Source organism: Mus musculus, chromosome 13, assembly GCF_000001635.26.
Source record: "Mus musculus strain C57BL/6J chromosome 13, GRCm38.p6 C57BL/6J".
In the NCBI taxonomy this organism is placed as follows: Eukaryota; Metazoa; Chordata; class Mammalia; order Rodentia; family Muridae; genus Mus; species Mus musculus.
The window spans coordinates 76,215,843-76,241,923 of NC_000079.6; the positions used below are offsets into that span (position 1 = coordinate 76,215,843).

General features: G+C 38.7%; 1 protein-coding gene across 2 annotated transcripts in view; it reads right to left on the minus strand.

Moving 5' to 3' along the window:
* Positions 1 to 26,081, minus strand: part of Fam81b (family with sequence similarity 81, member B) — a 77,208-nt gene that overhangs the window by 14,135 nt on the left and 36,992 nt on the right. For both annotated transcript variants that reach the window (XM_017315694.2, NM_001370926.1), the window contains exons 6-7: positions 22,422 to 22,551; positions 19,074 to 19,180 (exon numbers count right to left, since the gene is read on the minus strand). In XM_017315694.2, the coding sequence (XP_017171183.1) occupies positions 19,074 to 19,180; positions 22,422 to 22,551 (237 nt within the window). The remainder of the gene's footprint in view (positions 1 to 19,073; positions 19,181 to 22,421; positions 22,552 to 26,081) is intronic.

The following is a 26,081-nucleotide window of genomic DNA, read 5'->3' on the forward strand; positions in this document are numbered from 1 at the left end:
TCAGTTTCTTTTCTTGATTTTAACAGTGTCATGACTCCCAATCTCCTGTGAAAATGTCTAATTGCTGTTAGATCTCAGACAAATAAGTTCAATGAGTGTTGTGTGGACAGTGCTATTTGGATCAACACTTTCCTCTTTGCGGACTGCTTCTTTTGTTGCTCTTATTCTCCATTCATTCAGACTTACTTCTCTGTTGAGTAACCCTTTTTACTTGAGTTGAGTAACAGGAGTTTTAACAGGAGTTGAATAACTCCTGCGAAGGAGGCCCCTTTACCTAATGTGATATCATTGTTATGAAGAGACACCATGGCCAACACAACTCTTATAAAGCAAGTATTTAATTGGAGGCTTGGCTATTATCATAGTGCCAGGGGGCATCATGGTAGCACACATGGTACTGGAGCAGTAGCTAACAGTCACATCATGATCCATGGGTAGGAACAGAGCGGGGAGCTGGAAGGGGAGGGGGGGACGGACTGGGGGGGGGGGAGAAGGAGAGAGATCTGGGCCTGGTATGGGCTTTTGAAACCTCAAAGCCCATGCCTAGTGACACACTTTCTCCATCAAAGCCACGCCTTCTATTCCTTCCCAAACAGTTCCACTAGCTACAGACCAAGTATTCAACATTTGAGCTCTTGCATCATCCTCATTCAAACCACCAGACCTCATTTGTCAAAAGTTAAGTGGGCATAGCTTTGCCATTTTATTTCTAGGTTCTCTTCTATTGCAGTGGTCTATTGGTCCATTTTTGTATCAAAATCAAGTTGTCTTCATTACTATAACTCTATGTAGTATTATTTGAGGTCAGGTAGTATAAAATCTCAAACATTGTTTTCATTTCTTGGGATAGCTTTGGCTACTTGTGGTGTGTGTGTATTTGTGTTGGGTTTTTGTAGTTCCATATAAATTCTTGTATTTGTCCTATACCTGTGAAATGTGACTTAGAAGTTTTGAATTTGAATATGTTTAATATTGATTTGGGTAGTATAGACATTTTTATAATATTAATTCTACCTACCTAGGAGCATGAAATAGTTTTCCATCATTTAGTATCTGCTGTGATTTCCTTTTTCAATATCTTGAAATTTTTGTTGTAAATGTCTTTCACTTCTCTAGTTAGATATTTTCCTAAATGCTTAATCTTGGGAGGAAATGTTTTAAATTGAAAAAAATTCCCATACAATAAATCCTGATCATAGTAGCCCCCACAACATCTCCCAAATCCTTTCCACCTTTCCATCCACTCAATTCCATGCCCCCCCCCTCAAACAGGTATCAAACAAGCAAAATAAAATAACAACAACAATAAATCCATACCCCTTCCACACACAAGAAATACACGCGCACACACACACACACACACACACACACACAAATTCCACAAAAGTACAAAATTGGAAACCATAATATACCAGCAAAAGGCCATGAAAATAAAAACAAAACAAAATGCTCAGACAAGGCAATACAGGACAAAATTCTAACACAGTGCCATTTGTTTTTTGTTTTTGTTTTTTGTTTTTTTGTTGGCCTTCTACTGCTAGCCACAGGGCCTACACTCACATGAGGATAATGTATCCAGTAAGTTTTCTCCAATAAATGAATAACTCATTTTATATTTGCAAGTGGTTTTCAATAGGAGATAGCTTCTTGATTAGGGATGGGAGATGTGTCTACTTCCCCTCTTAGTTCTGGGACCCAGTCTGAATTGAACCTGTGCAAGTCCTGTGCATGCTGACATAGTATGTGTGAGTTAATATATGTGCCATATCTATTGTTTCCTCAGTGTCTTCCATCCCCTCTGGCTCTTAAAATCCTTTTACCTTTTCTTCCACATAGTTTTCTGACCTCTGAGGTAAGAAGTTTAATGAAGACATCCCATTAGGTCTGAGTGTGGTGTGCCAAGGTCTCTCACTCTGTTGTGAGTCTCTGTGTTAGTTCTCATCTTACTGAAGGAGAATTTTTTTTTTTGATGATGGCTCCAGCTACTTCATTGGGGACCCTGTGCTCCGTCCATGGATGGCTGTGAGCATCCACTTCTGTATTTGTCAGGCACTAGCAGAGCCTCTCAGGAGACAGCTTTATCAAGTTCCTGTCAGCAAGCTCTTGTTGGCATCTGCAATAGTGTCTCGGTTTGGTGGTTGTTTTTGGGATGGATCCCCAGGTGGGGCAGTCTCTGGATGGCCATTCCTTCAGTCTCTGCTCTGAACTTGCTCTCTGTAACTCCCGTTAGAAAACCAAATAACCCTATTAAAAAAATAGGGTACAAAGCTAAACAAAGAATTCTCAACTAACGAATACCGAATGGCTACGAAGCACCTGAAAAAATGTTCAACATCCTTAATCATCAGGGAAATGCAAATCAAAACAACCCTGAGATTCTACCTCACACAAGTCAGAATGGCTAAGATAAAAAACTCAGGTGACAGAAGATGCTGGAGAAAGAGGAACACTCCTCCATTGCTGGTGAGACTGCAAGCTGGTACAACCACTCTGGAAATCAGTTTGGCAGTTCCTCAGAAAATTGGACATAGTTCCACCAGAAGATCCAGCTACACCACTCCTGGGCATATACCCAGAACATACTCCAACTTGTAATAAGGTCATATGCTCCAATATGTTCATAGCAGCCTTATTTATAATAGTAGCTGGAAAGAACCCAGATATCCCTCAACAGAGGAATGAATACAGAAAATGTGGTACATTTACAGGATGGAGTACTACTCAGCTATTAAAAACAGTGAATTTATGAAATTCTTAGACAAATGGATGGATCTGGAGGATATTATCCTAAGTGAGGTAACCCAATCACAAAAGAACACACATGATATGCACTCACTGATAAGTGGATATTAGCCCTCAAGCTCAGAATACCCAAGATACAATTTGCAAAACATGAAACTCAAGAAGGAAGACCAAAGTGTGGATACTTCGAGTCTTCTTAGAAGAGGGGAACAAAATACCCATCGAAGGAGTTGCAGAGACAAATTTCAGAGCAGAGACTAATTTCATCCAGAGACTGCCCTACCTGGGGATCTATCCCAGAAACAATCACCAAACCCAAACACTATTGTGGATGCCAACAAGTGCTTGCTGACAGGAGCCTGATATAGCTGTCTCCTGAGAGGCTCTGCCAGTGCCTGACAAATACAGAAGTGGATGTTCATCCATTGGACGGAGCACAGAGTCCCCAGTGATGGAGCTAGAGAAAGTACCCAAGGAGCTGAAGGGGTTTGCAGCCCCCTAGGAGGAACAACAATATGAACTAACCAGTACCCCCAGAGCTCCCTGGGACTAAACCACCAATCAAAGAGAACACATGGTGGGACTCATGGCTCTAGCTGCATATTTAGCAGAGAATAGCCTAGTCAGTCATCAATGGGAGGAGAGGCCCTTGGTCCTGTGAAGATTCTATGCCCCAGTATAGGGGAATGACAAGGCCAGGAAGTTGGAGTGGATGGGTAGGGGAGCAGAGTCCAGGGGGTGGGGGTGGGGGAATAGGGAATTTTGGAGGGGAAATCAGGAAAGGGGATAACATTTGAAATGTAAATAAAGAAAATATCTAATTTAAAAAAAGAAAAGTATTTCTTATTATGCAGCCTTCACTTACTATATGAGTAGATGCATTCTATTCTTGTAATACTTAATTACATCTGTCTAGCATAGCAATTAAGACCATTTTTGAAAACTTTCTTCCTAAAATTATTTTAATCAAATCAGGAATTCTATAGACTCATTAATTCAGCTAAATAGCATCACTCCATGAGAGTTTATCTTTATGTGAGGGATTATTATACTAATTTAATAATTGACAGGAAAGGCATATCATCTGCAAGAAGCAATCCTGAGATGAAGTCTCTTTGGAACCTTGCCATCGAGCTCACCAAATGAAGACCAACCAAAACATGATGGGCCACCCACCTCCAGGAAGGCCACCTGCTAGCCTTAGCCTATCCTAGATGGCTCCTGACAAGTTACCCTGTGCTAACATACAAAGACTCAACAAAAAACAAAAACAAACAAACAAAAAAAAACAAAAAAGAGAGAAAATTACAGACCAATTTCTCTTATGAATAATAGATACAAAGATACTCAGTAAAATACTTGCAAACCAAATGCAAAAACATTTCAAAAAGATCATCCACCATGATCAAGTAGCTTCATCCCAGAGATGCACGGATGGTTCAATATAGAGAAATCAATAGATATAATCCACCATATAAGCAAAATGAATGAAAAAAATCACATGGCCACTTTATTAGATGCTGAAAAAGCCTTTGACAAAATCCAACACTGTTGTATGATAATGGAGTTAGAAACTCCTACATTTGATAAACACTTTCAGCAAAGTACTTTGAGTTGAGTTTTAATGTAATCAAGTCTTGTGCGCTGGGAATTGTATTACACCAGGAAACGATTTTCCACGTTGTACTGCATTTAAATAAACCACTTGTCACCAGGCTCCCAAAGGTTAATCCAGGCCAAGTCAGGCTGAAGCAAGTTCTGATTCTTATCTCTTTGTGGGTCTTTCCCTGCCTGCCACGACACCTGCAGGGACCCTTTCACAGTGACACTCAGCCATGTTTGTACCGTTGTCTTCATAAGAGGTAGCACTTGGAAACAGTCTAGATGCCCCTCAGCAGAAGAGGAGATAACGAAAATGTGCTCCATTTGCACAATGGAGTACTGTTCACATGTTTAAAAGAAATCATGAAATTTGCATGCAAATGGGTGGAACTAGAAAAAAAAATCATGCTGAGTGAGATATACCGAATCCAGAAAGATAAATATGATATGTATTCACATATTTGTAAACTCACTATTAATTAAATGATAACCAAGCTACATTCATAAACCCAGGGAGAATAAGCATAGAGGAGAGGGCTAGGCCAGACACATAGATCTCTCCTGGAGGCAGAAGTAGAATAGATTTTATGGATAGAATAGAGCCTTGGAGGAGGGCAGAGAGGGACAAAAATGGGAGGATCTGGTGAGAAAGGAGACAGTATTGAAGGATGGATGGATATGAAGGACATTTAAGAGGCTATATGGGAACCAATTGCAATGGATAGTAACAATAAAATAACCCTAATTATATCATGCTATACTCATAGATCAGTGCTCTAAAAAATGAAGTTGAAATTTTGCAGGAAGATTGATGGACTTAGAATGTATATTATTAAGCAAATTTACACAGTCTCAAAAGAAATTAATTGCATTCTCCCATATGCAGAATCTAGCCAATAATGTATGCATATATGTAAAAAATGTATATATGATACAGCACAATATAAAGAAAAAGGAGCAAAAATGTAAATATATGGGAGTGAGAAAGAACAAACTTCAGGTAATAGACACAAGCTATGAAAGACTCTGAAAGCTAATTGTTTGACTAGTTCTGTCGTGGAGCATCCAGTTTCTACATGCTGTCGTAGAATTTTTGGTTTTGATAGTAGATACATGAATAAAATACATTCAACACTGAGAGTGCAAAAGTTAATGAGCAGTCCCACAGCTTCTGTTCTGCTAGTCTATTCTAACTGTGCTGCAGTCCACTAAAATGTATAGGCTCTGGGTCTGCTTAATTTTGCTGTGCTGTATTTTTACTTATTTTTAAGTTCTTTTTAATAATAAGGATTATAAATTAAAAGGTAAAATACAAATGGTCAGAAAAAAACGTGTCAAGCTATCTAGAAACCTAATATGCTTTGACTTTCATCTTCTTTTTCTCCATGTCTGGGGGAAGTATTAATTGTTATGGTTTACAGAGACTTTAGGCTCACCTTTGCTTGTAATGAATGTGAGCATTTGTTCCCTTATCACATATACAGTATGGATGTCTCTCTGAACAAGAAAACACTAACTATATCCAAGTACCATCTTCTTTAAGGGTGTGTTGCTAATTGAATTTCTGAAATTAAATTAAATACAGAAACACAATTACTACTATGACCCTTTTGTTACAAGGCCAGCCTTCAATCAGAGAATGACTTTCCTATTAACATTAGAAATCAGATTACATCTGCTAGTGATAAGTTAAAACAGAAAGGCCTTTTTAAAAGCATTTTTTTTCTTCAAAGAAAAAGTAAAATAAGTTTGTAAATCTTTGTTTAGAATTTTCTCTAAGATTATGGACATGATTTACCCTAATTCTGTAGATTATATAACTAATGGTTAAAATGTAATATTAATTTATTTTATGAATTTACAGTTTATTTACCAGATCATCAAGTCTAGTGTAGTGGTAGTTCAACCAGGAGTAGATAGGTGGGTAGGTAGATGATAGATAGGCAGATAGATAAATAGACAGATAGACAGACAGATAGTGTGATGGCTTGTATATGCTTGGCCCAGGGAATGGCACTATTAGTAGGTGTGGCTTGTTGTGTCACTGTAGGCAGGGGCTTTAAAACCCTCATCCTAGCTACCTGGAAGCCAGTCTCCTCCTAGCAGCCTTTAGATGAAGATGGAGAACTCTCAGCTCGACCTGCACCATGCCTGCCTGGACGCTGCAATGCTCCTGTCTTGACGATAACGGACTGAAACCTTGAACCTATAAGCCATCCCCAATTAAATCTTGTCCTTTATAAGAGTTTCCTTGGTCTTGGTGTCTGTTCACAGCAATAAAATCCTAACTAAATCAGATAGATACCAACAGGCAGACAGACTGGTAGGTAGATGGCCCTTAAAAATGTTTTTTGTAAAACAAAAGCCAGATTTTCAGTTATGGTCAGAGTCCTTAGTAAGACAATGCAGGCTATTCATTTTGGTGTTGTTTAATTTCTGTATAGATGAAACAAGGCTAAATCTCACACTCAGGGTAATTCTAGGAAGACTTAATTGGAAATTGAAGGCAGAACAGAGGCTGGCACAGAGCTGTAGTGAAGACTAATGATGCAAATGCCTAGGTTGCATACTTCAACTCTCCATTCTAAATCAGTGTTACCTAGGACACTCATGACCCCAGTGCAGTTTCATGCCAGAATTATTCAATGGCCAGTTTTAGAAGATTTGAAGATTTTTTAAAAAAAATTTAGTCTTTCTTTCTTTTCCTCTTTCTTTTCCTTTCTTTCTTTCTTTCTTTCTTTCTTTCTTTCTTTCTTTCTTTCTTTCTTTCTTCCTTCCTTTCTTTCTTTTTTTCTTTTTCTTCTCTCTTCTTTCTTTCCTTCCCTCCTTCCTTCCTTCCCTTTCTTTCTTTCTTTCTTTCTTTCTTTCTTTCTTTCTTTCTTTCTTTCTTTCTTTCTTTCTTTCTTTCTTCCTTCTTTTCTTTCTTTTTTTCTTTTTCTTCTCTCTTCTTTCTTTCCTTCCCTCCTTCCTTCCCTTTCTTTCTTTCTTTCTTTCTTTCTTTCTTTCTTTCTTTCTTTCTTTCTTTCTTTCTTTCTTTCTTTCCTTCCTTCCTTCCTTCCTTCCTTCCTTCCTTCCTTCCTTCCTTCCTTCCTTCCTTCCTTCCTTTCTCTCTTTCTTCCCTCTCTTCCTCTCTTCCTCCCTCCCTCTCCCCCCTCTCACACACACACTCCAGATTTTATTCCTCTCCCAGTCCACTCTCCAACTGTTCCACATCCCATACCTCCTCCCCTCCCCTGTCTCCATGAGGATGTCCCCACCCTCCACCCCACTCCACCAGACCTCTAAACTCCCTGGGGCCTCCAGTCTCTTGAGAGTTAGGTACATCTTCTCTGATTGAACCCACACCCGGAAGTCCTCTGATGTATGTGTGTTGGGGCCCTCATATCTACTGGTGTATGTTGCCTGTTTGGTGGTTCAGTGTCTGAGAGATCTTAGGAGTACAGGTTAGTTGAGATTGCTGGTCCTCCTACAGGGCCGCCCTCCTCGTCAGCTTCTTCCAGCTTTTCCCTAATTCAACCACAAGGGTCAGCAGCTTCTGTCCATTGGTTGGGTACAAATATCTGCATCTGATTCTTTCAGCTGCTTGTTGGTTTTTTTCAGAGGACAGTCATGGTTAAGTCCCTTTTTGTGAGTGTTCCATAGCCTCAGAAATAGTGTCAGGTCTTGAGCTGGATCCCACTTTGGGCCTGTCACTGGACCTTCTTTTCCTTAGGCTTCTCTCCATTTCCATCCCTGTAATTCTTCAAACAGGAACAATTATGGGTCACAGTTTTGACTGTGGGATGGTGACCCCCTTCTTCACTTGATGCTTTGTCTTCCTACTTGAGGTGGGGTCTATAAGTTCCCTTTCCTTACTTTTGGGCATTTCATCTACGGTCCCTCCTTATGAGTCCTCTTACCTCCAAGGTCTCTGGTGCATTCTAGAGGGTCCTCCCAACCTCCTACCTCCTGAGGTTGCCTATTTCCATTCTTTCTTCTGGCCCTCAGGGCTTCTGTCCTTTTCCCTCACCTAATACCATATCTGGTTCCCCTCCTACCCCCATCCACATTCCCTCCCAGGACCCTGCCCTCCCACCCCCCTTGTGATTGCTTTCTTCTCCCTCCCAAGTGGGACTTAGTTGTCCTTACTTGGGCACTTTCGCTTGTTGACCTTTTTGAATTCTGTGGACTATATCTTGGGTGTTCTGTACTTTTTTTTGTGCTAATATCCACTTATTAGTGAGTATATAACATGTATGTACTTTTGGTTCTGAGTTACCTCACACACATGATATTTTCAAGTTCCATCCATTTGCCTGCAAAACTCAGGATGTCCTTGTTCTTAATAGCTGAGTAGTAGTCCATTGTGTAAATGAACCACATTTTCTGTATCCATTTTTCTGTCCTGGGACATCTGGGTTCTCTCCAGCTTCTGGCTATCACAAACAAGGCCACTGCGAACTTAGAGGAACACATGCCCCTGTGGCATGGTGGGGCATCTTTTATGTATATTCTCAAGAGTGGTATAGCTGGGTCTTCAGGTAGATCTATTTTCTATTTTCTGAAGAAACTCCAGATTGATTTCCAGAGAGATTCCAGATTGATTACCAGTTTGCAATCCCACCAGCCATGGAAAAGTGTTCCTCTTTCTCAACATCCTCATCAACATGTGTTGTCACCTGAGGTTTTGATCTTAGCCATTCTGACTGGTATAAGGTGGAATCTTAGGGTCATTTTGATTTGTATTTCTCTGATCATTAAAGACTTTGAACATTTCTTTAGGTGTTTCTCAGCCATTCTAGATACCTCTGTTATAAACTCTCAGTTTAGTTCTATACCTCAGTTTTTGATTGGGTTGTTTGTTTGTTTTTTGGCTAGCTTCTTGAGTTCTTTATATATTTTGGATATTAGCCCTCTATCAGAGGTGGGGTTAGTGAAGATTTTTTCCCAATCTGTAGGTTGCTGATTTGTCTTATTGACTATGTCCTTTGCCTTACAGAAGCTTTTCAGTATCATGAGGTTCTATTTATCAATTCTTGATCTGAGAGCATGAGCCATTGGAGTTCTGTTCAGAAAATTTCTCCCTATGTCAATGAGTTCAAGGCTCTTTCCCACTTTCTCTTCTATTAGTCAGTGTATCTGGTTTTATGTTGAGGTCCTTAATCTACTTGTACTTGAGCTTTGTGCAAGGTGACAAATATGGGTCTGTTATCATTTTTCTACATAAGTCAGCCAGTTAGACCAGCACCATTTATTGAACATGCTCTATTTTTTCCATTGTATATTTTTAGATTCTTCGTCAAACATCAAGTAAGTGTGTGGTTTTATTTCTTGTTTTTCAATTCTGTTCCATTGATCAACGTGTCTATTGCTGTACCAATAGCATGCAGTTTTTATTACTATTGCTCTGCAGTAAATATTGAGGTCAGGGATGGTGATTTCCCCAGATGGTGATTTCTTTTATTGTTAAGAATTATTTTTGCTATTTTGGGTCTTTGGCCTTTACAGATGAATTTGAGAATTGCTCTTTTCATGTCTTTGAAGAATTGTGTTGGGATTTTGATGGGGATTGCATTGAATTTCTACATTGCCTTCGGCAGGATGGCTATTTTCACTATATTAATTCTGTCAATCAATGAGCATGGAAGATCTCCATTTTCTGAGATTTTCTTTGATTTCATTCTTGAAAGACTTAGAGTTACTGTCATACAGGTCTTTAACTTGTTTGGTTATAGTTACCCCAAGATATTTTATATTATTTGTGGCTACTGTAAAGGGAGTTGTTTCCTTAATTTCTTTCTCAGCCTGTTTATCATTTGTATAAAGGAAGTCTACTGATTTATTTGAGTTAATTTTATATCTGGTCACTTTTCTGAAGTTGTTTATCAGCTAGAGAAGTTCTCTGATAGAATTTTTTGGTTGATTGTGTATACTATCATATTATCTGCACATAGTGATGCCTTTATTTCTTCTTTGCCAATTTGTATCCCCTTGATCTCTTCTTGTTGTCTTCTTGTTCTAGCTAACACTTCGAGTACTATACTGAATAGATATGGGGAAGGTGGGCATCCTTGTCTTGTCTCCAATTTTAGTGGGATTGCTTCAAGTCTGTCTACATTTAATTTAATATTGGTTGTTGATATGCAGTAAATTGTTTTTATTATGTTTAGGTTTGAGCCTTAAATTCCTGATCTCTCAAATACTTTTAACATGAAGGGGTGCTGTATTTTTCAAATGAAATAATCCCATGCAGCCTATGAGATCACCATGGTTTGAGGCTAGTTTTCAATAACAGCAAAAACAACAGAAGGCCCACATACATATGGAAAATTAATAAGTCTCTACTCAATGATAGCTTCATCAGGGAAGAAATAAAGAAAGAAATGAAAGACTTCCTGGAATTTAATGAAAATGTTTACACATCATACCCAAACTTATGAAACACAATGCAAGCATTGCTAAGAGGAAAAATCATAGCACTAAGTGCCCTGCTAAAGAAACTGGAGAGATCTTATACTAGCAACTTAACAACACACCTGAGAGCTATAGAACAAAAAGAAGCAAAAATACCCAAGAGGAGTAGAAGGCAGGAAACAGTCAAACTCAGAGCAGAAATCAACCTAATAGGAACAAAGAGAACAATACAAGAATCAACAAACCAAAAGCTGGTTCTAAACCCCTAGCTAAACTAACTAAAGGGCCCAGAGGCAGTATCCAAATTAACAAAATCAGAAATGAAAAGGAAGAGATAACAGAAATTGAGGAAATTAAAAAAATCATCAGATCCTACTACAAAAGCCTATACTCAACAAAACTGGAAAATCTAGATGAAATGGATGGTTTTCTAGACAGATAACACATACCAAAGTTAAATCAAGAGCAGATAAACTAGCTAAACAGGTTCATATCCCATAAGGAAATAGAAGTAGTCATTAAAAACCTCCCGACCAAAAAAAAAAAAAAAAAAAAAAAAGCCCAGGGCCAGATGTAGTGCAGATTTCTACCAGACCTTCAAAGAAAACCTAATACCAATATCCCTCAAACTATTCCTTAAAATGGAAACAGAAGGAACACTACCTAATTCACTTTAAACCACCTAAACCACATAAGGACCCAACCAAAAATGACAACTTTAGACCAGTCTCACTTATGAATATTGAAGCAAAAATACTCAATAAAATTCTTGCAAACTGAATCTAAAAACACATCAAAAACATCATTCACCACGATCAAGTAGGCTTCATCGCAAGGATGCAAGGTTGTTTCAATATATGAAAATCCATTAACATAATCCACTATATAAACAAACTCAAAGAAAAAAATCACATGATCATCTTCTTAGATGCAGACTTAAAGATTTTTAAAATTTAAGACTGTGGCTTTGACAAATTAAATGTAAAAAAATTTAAAAAGGAGAAAACAGAAGAAAAAAATGGATTGTCACAAATTTATAAACACACGAGATAATTTCATTTCTATAATTATTGTTTTTAGGTGTATATGGTAGCTGTTGTGGTTTTTTTTTCTTGGAGATTGAGTCAGTTTTGAGTTTCATTTCAGAAATGAGAAATTAATGCTAACTAATATATTTCTCTCCTAATTTCATTCCTACTAGCTCTCTTAAATTAATTTATGTTAAGGAGTAGGATGTATGAATAGAATATCCATATAGTATGTATAAGGCCCTGGGTTTGAGTTCCAGCACTGAACCAAATAAATAAAAATGAATGAATGTCATAGAAAATGTATGGATAGTGACTACCTGAGCTTTCCAGTTAAGCACTCACTGCTTGTTTGATTAGGGCAGATCACTTAATCACAAAAATTCAAAATTGCCCTGTCTTTTGAAGAATGATAAGACTTGAGATGCAGGCCCATCTACACTGGGAATCTTGAGTTCTAAAAGATTGGTAGGTATTTATGAACAACTACTATATTTTAATTTTTATTTCTGTCTATGTCATTGAACAGTTTGACACTTGCTTTATGTGTGTTTAGCTTCTCACTTACCTATGCTTTCTTCCCACCTGTTTGTGCCTAGCATAAGTTACATACATAAATTCTCAAAGTTCACCTATTCATTCATTAGCTTCTGTTTGTGTTTGAATGTGTGGCATGCTAAGTATACAAAGATGGATGCCATAGGGTTCTTTCTTTCTTGAATATTTTTCTACCATGATAACCTTTCCAAAGCTAGGCAATAAGACTAGATTTTATGCTCTTATACCACTCACCTAATGGCCTCTTTTCTTTTCTTATAAATAGCTATCTGCTAAGCAGTACCAGCCATAAGAAATATTTAGGTAGTAACTGGCATGGGCTGCCCTTGCCAAACCCTAATTAAAAGATTGCTGCTTTTCATGATATAAAGATTCTTACTATATAAACATTAAACGTTGACTTAGGATATCACTTAGCTGGCTAAAGTATCTCAGGTAGGCAGTGGCTCCACAGAGAATTCTAATATACATGTCTGCTGTTAGACTTAGTAATAGGTGTCAAAATGATAGCTATCACACCACCACACAACATCAAGGTTTCAAAGTTCAATTAATGGTCATTGGCTAAAGCCTCTAAATGTGAAGTTGCTTATTTTAATTTATCCTTAAGTTCATGAAAATGCAAATTCCATACATAATTCACTTAAAATGTAAATTTATGTCTCAAAATGTTAATATCAGCAGTGAGTGACATACTTTTGAAACATTGCAGAAAAGAAACTTTGATAAATGATAAAACCTAATGTGCCAAGTTAAAACATAGATACTCAACTTTAAACAATCTACTCATTGGACTTTGTATTTAGTCAAAATGCATTTGTAACACACTTAAGTCAAAAGATGAAGAGCCTTAATGGGAAGGAGTCCTACAAGTTGCTAAGAAATAGCTTTAACATTGTGATGCAAAATTAGACAAATGATGAGACTAGGCAAATCACAGAAAAGGGTTCAAATAGTGAAAATGATGTAAATTTTCCATCTGGTAGGCTTCAAACATTAAAAGGGATACGTGCCCAGGGCGGCATAAACTGCAGACTTCTATACTATTTAAGAAAGAAACTAATGGGGGCTGGTGAGATGGCTCAGTGGGTAAGAACACCAACTGCTCTTCCGAAGGTCCTGAGTTCAAATCCCAGCAACCATATGGTGGCTCACAACCATCTGTAACAAGATCTTGACGCCCTCTTCTGGAGTGTCTGAAGACAGCTACAGTGTACTTACATATAATAAATAAATAAATCTTTAAAAACAGAAAGAAAGAAAGAAAGAAAGAAAGAAAGAAACAAACAAACAAACAAACAAACAAACAAACAAACTTATAAAATCCAACCAGTTAACTATGTAAAAGTTTCTATACTGAGTTGTATAGACTTTGGGCCTGGTTAATATTACTGTATGTTGTTTTCTTATTTTCAAGTTCCTTATAATTAAGTTCTTTTTGAAAATATACTCTTTGACCTAGAAATTATTATCTCATTCTAATTAAAATTTAAAGTAAACATGCAAAGTAATAGGTTTGCTATGACATTTTATGCTTAAATGTCAGTACATTTTGTTCTTTCTGTTTTGTTTAGACAGGGTTTCTCTTTGTAGCCCTGGTCAATCTGGATCTAGCTCTACAAATAAAGCTGGCCTCAAACTCAAGAGAGCCATTTGCCTCTGCCTCTTGCCCCTGCTTGCCCCTGCTTGCCCCTGCTTTCCTCCACTGTGGAGATTAAGGGTGTGCTATTCTTATTTATGCTTGTCTTTCACTCTTCTTCTCTTCTCCCATAATGATCTCCTTCCTTCCCATAGATAGTCTTCTGCTTTTATATCACTGGTGTCTTAGTTAGGGTTTTACTGCTGTGAACAAACACCATGACCAAGACAACATCTTATAAGGACAACATTTAATTGGGGCTGGCTTTCAGGTTCAGAGGTTCGGTCCATCATCATCAAGGCCGGGACATGGCAGCATCCAGGCAGGCATGGTGCAGGAGGAGCTGAGAGGGTCCTACATCTTCATCTGAAGGCTGATAGTAGAATATTGACTTCCAGACACCTAGGAGTAGGGTCTTAAAATCTGCACTTACAGTGACACACCTACTCCAACAAAGCCACACCAATTCCAACAAGGCCACACCTTCTAATAATGCTAATCCCTAGGCAGGACATATAGAAACCATCACATTCCATTCCTTGGCCCCAACTTATTCAAATACATGAGTCTGTGGGGACCATGTCCAGCCATAGCATAATTTTAAAAAGTACACTTAGCCCAACTTCCAAAGTCCCCATAGTCTATAGCTATGTTAAATGTCCAAAGTTTAAAGTATTTACTGAGATCCATCCAATCATTTACTGTAATCCCCGAATCAAGACAGGAAACCAGCTGGGCAAACTCCAAACTATGCATCTCCATGTCTGATATCAAAGCAGTTTTCAGATCTCCAACTCCTTTTTCATCTTTGTTGACTACAACAAACTTCTTTCTCCTGGGCGTGTTCCACTCCCTGTTAGCAGCTTTCCTCAGCAGGTAGCCTACGGCTCTGGCATTTTAAATAACTTGGGGTCTCCAAGGCAACTTTAATTTTATAGCTTCCTGTTCCAATATCTGTGATCCATACATGATCTTCTGGGCTCCTCCAAAGGACTGACATCACTTCTCCAGCTCTGCCCTCTGAAGCACTCTACAATCAGGTTGATCTACTCCACTGCCACTATTGTTCTTGGTGATCATCCCATAGTACTGGAATCTCCAATATGCTGGGGTTTGCAACGAGGCTTCAACAATAGCCTCTCATAGGCTCTGTTTATGGTGCCAAGCCTCAAATCCTTTGCATGACCCCTTTAGTCCTGGTTCATCAACTATCACCTTCCATGGCCTTTTACAGTGCAGAACCTCAGCTCCTCTTCATTACCCCTTCATGCCTTCAAAACCAGTACCACCTGGGTGACTCTTACATTTTACCAAGTGCAGCTGCAGCATTAGGTACAATGCTAGCTATCTCTGGAACACAACTTCTTTGTGCTCTCACAAAAATACTTCCCAGAAGATTTCACCTCAGTGATGCTAGTCTCTTCTTAATCACCACTCAATTATTAGCTCCAGATAGCTAGCATCAATTGTCCCAGTGGTCCCTTCTATTGTCCACTCTAAAGCCAGAGCCAAATGGCTGAGGCTGCCAAGTTTTGGTGCTTGCTGGAGCTGGAATATGCTCCCCTTATTCTATTACCAGCTTTCTGTTTTCAAACTCCGTCTCTGCCTAAAGTTGACTTTCCTGGAACTTGCTCTGTAGATTGACCTTGAGCTCAGACATCTGCTTAAGTCTATTTCCTGTAATGCTGGGATTAAAGGTGTGTACCACCATGCCTGGATTTAAGCTTTTCTTCACCTAGAACCTGCTTTGTCCCAGGCTGGCCTGGAATTCAGAGATCTGTTTGGCTTTGTCTCCTGGGAAATGTATGTACAACCATCCCCGGATCTAAACTTAGCTAGGTAAGATCTTGCTCCCAAATCCATTAATCTGTTATCTCCTAGATCATAGGACTCAGTTCCATTTCACTTCCTGGTTCTCCTTTAATACTTGAACCATATGTTTTATATTTTTTCTCTTCTAAGCTTACTGTGCTTGTTCAAAATGCTCTTTATGAGACTTAACTAGAGAATAAAGTCTCTGATAGGCTTTTTTGAGACTTCCTTTTTCAATGCAATTAACATAAATCTCTTTACATTAGACTCAGGTAGACTCTTCTGACAAGGGCAAAAAGTAGCCACATTCTTCACCAAAATACCACAAAAATAATCTCTAGGCCACATTCTGAAATTATCCTCCACTGAAACCTCTTGGGCCAGGTCTGCACAGTTCATATCACACTCAGCAACATAATCTTCCCTATTTCTACTAGGATAGTCCATTAAGCCCAACTTAAAGCATTCCACTGCTTTCCAAAGTCCTTAAACCCACATTCCTCCAAACAAAAGCATGGTTATACATATGACAGCAATACCCTCCTCCTGGACCAACTTCTGTCCTAATTAGGGTTTTATTGCTGTGACAGACACCACGACCAAGACAACTCTTTTTTTTTTTTTTTTTTTTTTTACTTTTTTTCTTTTTTTATTGGATATTTTCTTTATTTACAATTCAAATGTTTTCCCCTTTCCAGATCTCCTCTTCTGAACTCCCCCATACCATCCCTCCTGTCCCTGCCTCTATGAGTGTGCTCCTCCACCCACCCACCCACTCCTGTCTTCTTGCTCTGGCATTCTCCTACACTGGAGCATCGAACACCCTCAGGTCCAAGGGCCGCTCCTTCCATTGATGCAAGACAACTCTTATAAGGACAATATTTAATTGGGCCTGGCTTATAGATTCGGAAGTTCAGTCCATTATCATCAAGGCAGGAACATGGCAGCATCCAGGCAGGCATGGTGCAAGAGGCGCTTAGGGTTCTAGATCTTCATCTGAAGACTGCTAGCAGAATACTGACTTCCAGGCACCTAGGACTAGGGTCTTAAAACAGACACTCACAGACATACCTATTCTAACAAGGCCACACCTACTCCAACAGGGCCACACCTTCTAATAATGCCACTCCCTGGGCTGAGCATATAGAAATAAGAAACCATCACAACAGGGATTTCTTCCTCTTCTTCCTCCTCTTCCTCCTCTTCTTCCTCCTCCTCTTCCTCCTCCTCTTCTTCCTCCTCTTCTTCCTCTTCTTCTTCCTCTTCTTCTTCTTCTTCTTCTTCTTCTTCTTCTTCTTCTTCACAAGGATTTCTTTCTTTCTTTCTTTCTTCTTCTTCTTCTTCTTCTTCTTCTTCTTCTTCTTCTTCTTCTTCTTCTTCTTCTTCTTCTTCTTCTTCTTCTTCTTCTTCTTCTTCTTCTTCCTTCTCCTCCTCCTCCTCCTTCTCTCGGACACATACACCATGTGGACATCTTTTTCTTTCTTTCATTGCTCCATTTCTACTTTCTGATCTGAACATACCACACACACATATGCACACATGTACACATACGCTTAGATCCCACACACTTTGGTTGTGAGCCTAGCCTTTTATGACTAAGCCATCTCTCCATCTCTAGATTCCACACATAACAGAAAACATGAAATATTTGTCTTCCTGAGAGTGTCATTTTACTTAATATAATTATTTTCAATTCCACTTCCCCATAAATTTCATGATTTCAATTTTTCCTTATGATTGAAGGAAATTCCACTGAATATGTCCTACATTTTCTTTACCCTTCCATATGTTGATGGACATCTAAGTTCATTGCATTTTTTAGATGTGAAGAAAAAAGTGACATCACTGATGTGTATGTGTCTCTGTGGTACCCTGACTGAGTGTGCTTCAGATGTATACTCTCAAGAGTGGTATAGCAGGGTAATATGATAGCTCTATTTTAGCTTTTTAAAGGGCTTCTATACTAACTTTCATGGTAGCTGCAACAGCTTACAGTTTAAATTGTATATCTTAAAATGTTTGCATTTTCACTTTCCCTTGGAATATTTTTTGTCTTAATCCAAAAGTAAGGGGATTAATTAAATCAGTCACATAGCTGCTTACTGAGTGATCTTATTGGACAGGGATGTCATAATCTGAAAAGTTGTCCTAAATATAAAGAAATTGATATGTTCCCTTTGAGAAATCCATGTCTCTAAAATTTAGCAATAACTGATTTGCTATTTTTTCAGGTTACATACATTTTCTATCTTATTATGACTAAAGTATACATTATATCTTACTGTGGTTTATGAACTTAGTGACTTTGAGGTACAAATATTACAGTGTCCCTTGTGGTCAATGAGAATTCAGAAGAGATGTGGAGAATTGAGAAAGCATGGTATTTCCCAGGTGCTATGGGACAGAGAGGGAAGAGCAAGATATAAGGAATGCTAAGATCATGGTAGCCAGGTTTCTTTGTGCTATATTTCTTGGACATAGTGGTCATTTAAACAAGAAAGGGAACCCTGAGACTGGTGGCAGTCATCCAAACATTAGTTCAATCCTCTTTATTATTTTCTCCTTCTGTACGGGAGAAGTAAATTGGGAAAGGTAAAGCCCAGATTCAGAAAGGGATTACAAAAAAAAAAAAACAAACAAAAAACAAAACCCAAAAAACAACAACAACAACAACAACAACAACAACAAAAACAGTGAAAGCAGTGAGTGCAAAGAGGAAGAGGAAGCATAATTAAACCAAAATTATTCTAAAGCATATCCAAAGATAATCTTTGGTAATCATCTGTGTTCAGTAAAATTTTACACTGATATATTTTCATGTAAATTGGTAATAAATTAAAATTACACTATAGGAAGTTTGAGAGTTTTGCATTATCAGCCGGTAAACAAAGGAAACAGCAATATTAATATTCATGGGCTAGTGAGATGACTCAGAGGGTAAAGGTGATTGGCACCAAGCCTGATGACCTTACTTGAACCCTGGGACCCACACGTTAGAAGGAGATAATCAACACCCCCAAGTCCTCCTATGATTGCCAAACAGGCTTCCATGAATAAATCTAATAACTTAACATTTTAAATTTAAATAATATAAATTATGTTCGAATTAGTGTTCACATGTATTCCTTATGAACACTCTATAAGTTACACCTCCTGGAACGTCCCCAGGAATGATTGGCTACTTTATTTCCTGTCCAGGCTCAAATTTCTGGATTAGGTTTTATTTCTTGCCAGTGTTTTCATTATACAAAATTCTTTGGCATTCACTTAACAAAATTAAGAATCATCTATTTACTTACTTGAATTCTAAGAGGTTCATTTCATGCTGATAATCTCCTCGGACCATCTTTAAATTTGAGGTGTGCTCAGAGGCAGAGGCCTCTATCTTTCCTAAAAGCTGCATTACCTAATGGAAGTAAATATGTTTGTATGTGAGATCAAAGACTCCAGCAGTTTTGCATTAAGACTTTCTTACTGAAGAAGCCTAGATCATGTCTGCATTAGAATATGATTCACCTGCCACACCAGGCAGGCTGCTCTCAGACCTTCCTCATCCTTCTGTTATCTCATACACAACTCTCATCGTTGCTCCTAGCACTGGAACAGAATACCATGAGCAGCTTTTGCCCCACTCCCCGCCTATGCCTCCTGTATATCTCCCCATTGCCTACTCTTCCTATCGCCTCCAACACCAGCAAGTATACCTCCAGCCCTCACCAACCATTCTTGTGAACATACCAGACTAGCAGACAAGTAAAACAGGCAACACTCAGCCAATAAATGCACTCTCTAAAAATCTATAGAAGATATAGAAACCAAGCAAAAAAACTATCATACAACCAAGGCAAACCCATAAATCAACACCTAGACTTATAAGCACCTCAAACCCAGATACCTAGATGTCAGCACACACATAAAACAATTACAGCTAGAGCAATATCAGAGTCCAGATATCTCACCACAGCAGGCCCTGAATATGCTAACATAGCTGAAGCACAGGACAATGACCTTAAAACCAACTTTATGGACATGACAGATATCCTTAATGGGGAAATGAATAAATCCCTTATAGAAATCGAGGAAAACAATTGGAGGAAATGAATAAGTCTCTTTAAAAAGAGAGAGAGAGAGAGAGAGAGAGAGAGAGAGAGAGAGAGAGAGAGAGAGAGAGAGAGAGAGCAAAGAAAAAAAAAACAACCGAAGGAAACAAATAAAACTGCTCAAGACCTGAAAAGCAACAGAGAAGCAATAAAGAAAACAGAAGCTGAGGGAATCCTGGAAATGAATTTTTTTTAGGAATTTGAACAGGGACTACAGAGGCAAGCTTCACCACAAAGTGCAAGAGATAGAAGAGAGAATCTCAGTCATTGAAGATACCATAGAAGAAGTGGCTACAACCATCAAAAAATACTAAATCTAAAATACTCCTTACATAAACCATCCAGGAAACCTGGAAAACTATGAAAAGACCAATGCTCAAATCATAGGAATAGAGAGAGGAGAAGAATCTCATGGCCTAGAAAATATTTTCAACAAAATCATAGAAGAGAATTTTCCTAACCTAAAGAATGAAGTGCCTATAAAGGTACAAGAAACATACAAACCCAGATACAATAGACTAGAAAAAAAAGTCCCCTCAGCACAGAATTATAAAAACACTAAACATAGAGAACAAAGGAAGACTATTAAAAGCTATAAAGGAAAATGACCAGGTAAAATATAAAGGCAAACCTATTAGGATTATATATGACTTCTCAATGGAGACTCTAAAATCCAGAAAGGTGTGAACAGATGTGTTGCAAAACTTTCAATCATCATAAATGGAGAAAATAAGATATTCTATAATAAATTCAAATTTAAACAATATCTATTTATAAATCTGGTACTACAGAAGGTGCTATAAGAACAAGTACAAACCAAGTAAGTTAGCTACACCCACAAAAATGCAGAAAATAATCTCACATCAGCAAAATCAAAGGAAGGGAAGCATAAACACACCACCACCACCACCACCAATGAAAAAACAAAAAAATCAACAATCATTACTCAATGAGATATAGATATCAGTGGTCTTAATTCCCCAATAAATAGACACAAACTAACAGAATGAGTACAAAACAGGACCCATCCTTTGGCTGCATATAAGAAACACACCTCAACATCAAGGATAGACATTACCTAAGGAGAAAGTGATGGAAAAGGATATTCCAAGCAAATGAACCCCAAGCTAGCTGGTGTGGCTTTCTTAATATATAATAAAATTGACTTCAAACCAAAACTAATCAAAATAGATAAGGAAGGACACAACATATTCATCAAGTGAAAAATCTGCCAAGATGACATTTGAGTTCTTAACATCTATGTCCTCAAAACAAGAGCATACCAGCTTATAAAAGAAATACTACTACAGCTTAAATCATACACTAACCCTCACACAATGATTATTTAATAGATGTATGTACCAGCCCATGATGCTCACAAACAACTAGCACTGGCTCACTCTTTCCCAGCATCCGTGCATAAGCAAGTAATCACTGTGATCCAAAGGGAATTTAAAAATGTTTCAAATGCAAGAAGAAAAGCCAAGGCTATGTGTCTGCACTTTGCTAAGTGGAAATTGATAGAACAGAGTGCATATGAAGAAATCAAAGTCCAGCTATTTGAGTACAGAATTTTTTTTAATTATAGTGTCTCATATGCCTCTGATAGCTACTATGAAAGGCATACTTGGCCCAAAGCCTCAACTACTGGGCTTAAAACCTAGTGTTGTGTGTACCCTGAGTGTCCTTCCCACACCCTCCATCCCAGCACCAGAAGTGCCACTCCTCACATAGGTACTTTTCATTCATGGAACTTGATGACACGTTCTTCCTGGCATCTCACAGAGTCCTTCCTTCCTGTCTGTGACACAAGAGTCAGATTTCTATTTCTCTGTCCCATCCAGCTCTCTCTCCACTATTCCTCACAGATGTCCCTTAATGAGTCTTTTGCTCATCTGACTTCTTCATTATATTTGCCTCTCAAAGGGTCTGAAATAATAACATGTATCAGTGAAAAAAACCCATTCTGCAACTACAGTCTTCCTAGGAAACGAGAATGAATGTGTCCCCCACTGACAGGACATGAAAGAGTCAAATCTAGTTAAGTAGTGATTTGCAGGTAGCTCAGTATCACTGGGCAGAAAGGGTGAGTCTGAAAGCCCAGGTACTAGGCAGGTCCATTAAAGAAGCAGTGTCTATGATCTAAGTATAAGTATAAAAAGATCTAACCCACCACAGGGTTTAAATAGATATGTAACATTATCAGTGACACAAATGTTGGGCCTTTAGTAATAATATCTCCCAGGAGAACTGCTTTTGTGTATAATCCTGAGCTCCAGAGTGTGGAAGGAAGCCAGCAAGTGAGCAAATATCAGCAGTGATGGAAGCAGCTCATGCTCACAGTGGAAGCCTGTGCTGGGACACAAGAGGCACTCATTTAATGTTTGTTGGTTCAACTGACTGAACTAATAACGTATATGAATAAGCTTCATGTTAAATCTTTCAAGGTGAAGGGTTCTCTTTTCTGTGTAGGCCTTTTGATGAGCTATCACAATACTGCTGATAGTAGCTTGCAATGCCCTACAAATCCTGTCTCTTTCCAGTTACCTTCACATCCAAGTTCTTAGAAATGGTTTCTAGGGCAGAAGCAAGTTCTTGCACTGATTTCTCCATCTGTCGGCACTCATGTCTGATGAACTGGATGTCTCCGGAAAGCTTCACAATGCTTGAATCACATCTAGGGTCAAGATGGAAATCTGCGTGAGATCAGCAGGCTCACAATCTGTAAAATCTACAGTATGATCTAGGCATTCACTTAACACCAAATTTCTCCAGTTCTTTGAATAACATGTTGGCAGATATGAGAAGGGGCATGGAGAGATGGAGAGAGGCTATCTTGGTCACACTGGCTCAGTCACAGCACTGAGGTACTGTAGGAACACCATGGGGAGTGGAAGGAGACTGCATTTCAGCTTGACAAAATTGTCCTTTCTTTTCCCTTCCTTCTTTCCTTCAGTCATTACTTTCTTCTTTCTCTTCTTCTTTCTTCTTTTCTCTCTGTCTGTCTGTCTGTCTGTCTGTCTCTCTCTCTCTCTTACACACACACACACACACACACAGAGACAGAGAGAGAGGGAGAGAGAGAGAGAGAGAGAGAGAGAGAGAGAGAGAGAGAGAGAGAGAGAGAGAGAGAGTCAGGCTTGGAACTTGCTATGTAGACCAGGCTGGCCCTGAACTCACAGAGATATATAGATGCCTTGCCTCCTCTGTGCTGAAATGTACCACATTGCCTAGTTAAGCTAGGTGATTTCTATAGATTTTGGTGTTTGGATATTATATTCTTTTACCTATGGTTAGGCAATTATGATAATTTTCCCTTTTCTCTATCAAGTTCTGAATCTACTTTCCTTTCTCAGCTGCCAATTGCCAATTTCCCTTTTGCTAGAAAAAAAAATGTCTCAATCAAACAAAATATTCTACTCTATCCTCAAAAATCAATGTCCAATTCTCTTAGCTTCTAACAAAACTTCCCTTCCTGAACTTGTCTCAAATTTGTGTTGTCTCATGGGGCAAAGGCAATTCACACTGCCACCTGAATGTACATTGGTCCTTAGGCAGCACTGAGTATTTTAGGAAAGGAATTCTGTGTGTGTGTGTGTGTGTGTGTGGAGAGAGAGAGAGAGAGAGAGAGAGAGAGAGAGAGAGAGAGAGAGAGAGAGAGAGAGAGAGAGAGAGAGAGAGAGAGAGAGAGAGAAGAAAATGGCAGAGAAAACACAGAACTGCCCATCTCTCTTCTGTGTCTCAAGCTTCTCTTGGGGATGCTCCTTGCTGCCTTAAGGATCAGTTTTGGCTGTTGCTCCTGTTTGAATGAATTTGAAGAAAGAGCACCAAAGAACTGCCCTTCTATAAGGCTGAGCTCCCAGACCCTCTCAGACAGTTGTCATGCTATAATATAACTGCCATCAAGTCATAGCCATTTACTAGGAACTGCAATTTCATTTTTATCATGTCAAATAACATAATATCTTAGGACTACTAATAGTTTGTAAGCCCCAGAGCTAATATTTTTTTAAGAGTTTTGGAACCAAAAGTGAATTAAGATAGTAATCTTGCCTAGCATTCTGTGAAGGAAGGCTATGGTTGGGAGACAGGAGGCTGTGGGAGACAAAATTAGGAGTCATTCTGATCAAGAACAAGAACCATATACTATGCATCCATGTCACGGTCAAAACTGTTGTACAGAGTTGTGTATAGAATCTATAATCGTTGGAATGGCAATTCTGTTGTTGGTTTGTTAGAATGTTCTCATGTGAATCCATGTTGAGACCAATAACCCCCAAGAGTACAAAGGAGTTGATGCTGATTCCACTACTTCCTGTCCCTTTCTGCCACCCTCTCCTTACTTCCCAAGCTCTGGGACAGCTGGTGTGCACAATGTGGGTTGCTGACTAAGAAGCAAATAGACCAGGCTTTGGGCCTTACCTCTGCTACTTCTTAGGTTTGTGATATGGAATGAGTTTCTTAACACTTAAGTTTTGATTTTCTACACTGAAAAAGTAGTTGTTCAGGGGCCAATAATGCTAAACTGATGCATTGTAACAGATACATAATTTTTACCCCACACTACTAGGAGATGATAGACTCATCGGCAGATGTGTGCCTATGCCTTCTGAAATGCTGCTTGCTCATCCCCCAGGACTCTAAGTAGCCTTCCCAATAGTATTTCTTACTGGTGCTATTTAAGGACAGGAGGTGGTGATGAGTGAATTATTTAAACAGTTCTTGGCACTCTGAGAGCAGGGATATGGGCTTGGCAACTTATTTACCTATTTGACAGTGGCTCCTGACTTCCTCACAAAGCCTAACCACAAAGCTGAAATCCAAGGTTGACCAGAGACTTCTGAGAGCAGGGCTTTCTATTCCCTCGGGCTGTTCTTTGTGTCCATCCTTTTCTAGGATAATTTTACTACTACAAGCCCATTATAAACCATGTTGTCTGAGGCTGGCTGCCTTTGTAGATATAAAACCCACAGATATGAGGGCTGGCTGTGTACTTCTTTATTACAGGAGATATTTCTAAAATAAGGCAGGCACCTCAAAAGCCATCGCAGACTGGAATGTCTGGCGTTCTACACTTGCCATCTCAACTGCAGACAGGGTCTGTTGCCCATACTTCCCCCAAAGCAGGGGCAGGAGAGATAAAAATAAAATTTATATATCTACCCCTTTGGCATTTCTGTAAACATTTTGCTCTTCTAGAATGTCAAATTGTATGGTACTTGAGTTGTGTTCTCTAACTAAAAATTCTACAGTTACTGCATTTTCATTATACATCATGGCACTGCCATCCCACCATTCCTTTAATTAATTTCTTGGTTGGTCAGATTTTGCTTTTCTGATTTTAAAAGGAGAGCACAAGCATACATGGATACTTGCGTTTTTAAAGGAGGTTGTCTGCTCTCACACACATGGAAAAATGACTTATGACAGTATTTTTCTTTTATAATTATTTTGTCTAGAAGGCTAAGGTGCACCTTCTTTCAACTCTGTCCCATAACCCTCTGCTTTTGATATAGAGATTTAAAAGTGCTGTGATTAAGCTTCCTAAGGCCACTTTCACATGCCCTTCTGTTTTACAACTCTAAAACTCGCTCGTATCCCTCATGTTAATGGGTTCACATTTTAAAGAGAAAAATAACTTCATTGAAGATTTATGTGTGAAAAGAATTTATGTGTCACCTTTAGACAGAGTCACATATAAGTTCACAAGTTTTTCATTTCTCTTAGTTTCTTTGAAACTAGGAGACATTGGGTTTGTCTTAATTTCTATTTCTGGGCAATTCTGTTCATGAAGTATATTCTCCAGCCTTTTGGAGTCTGTCTGTCTATCTATCTATCTATCTATCTATCTATCTATCTATCTATCTATCTACCTACCTACTTATCATCTATCACTATCAATCTATATATAATCTATCTCCCTATCTATCATCTATCATATCTATGTATCGGTCTACACATTATATTAAAAGTGAAAGTTTTTTTCCTTTTAAGTTTTCCATTAGCTCTGAGATATCTTTTTTTTTTTTTCCATTTTTTATTAGGTATTTCGCTCATTTACATTTGCAATGCTATACCAAAAGTCCCCCATAGCCACCCACCCCCTCTCCCCTACCCACCCACTCCCCTTTTATGGCCCTGGCGTTCCCCTGTACTGGGGCATATAAAGTTTGCGTGTCCAATGGGCCTCTCTTTCCAGTGATGGCC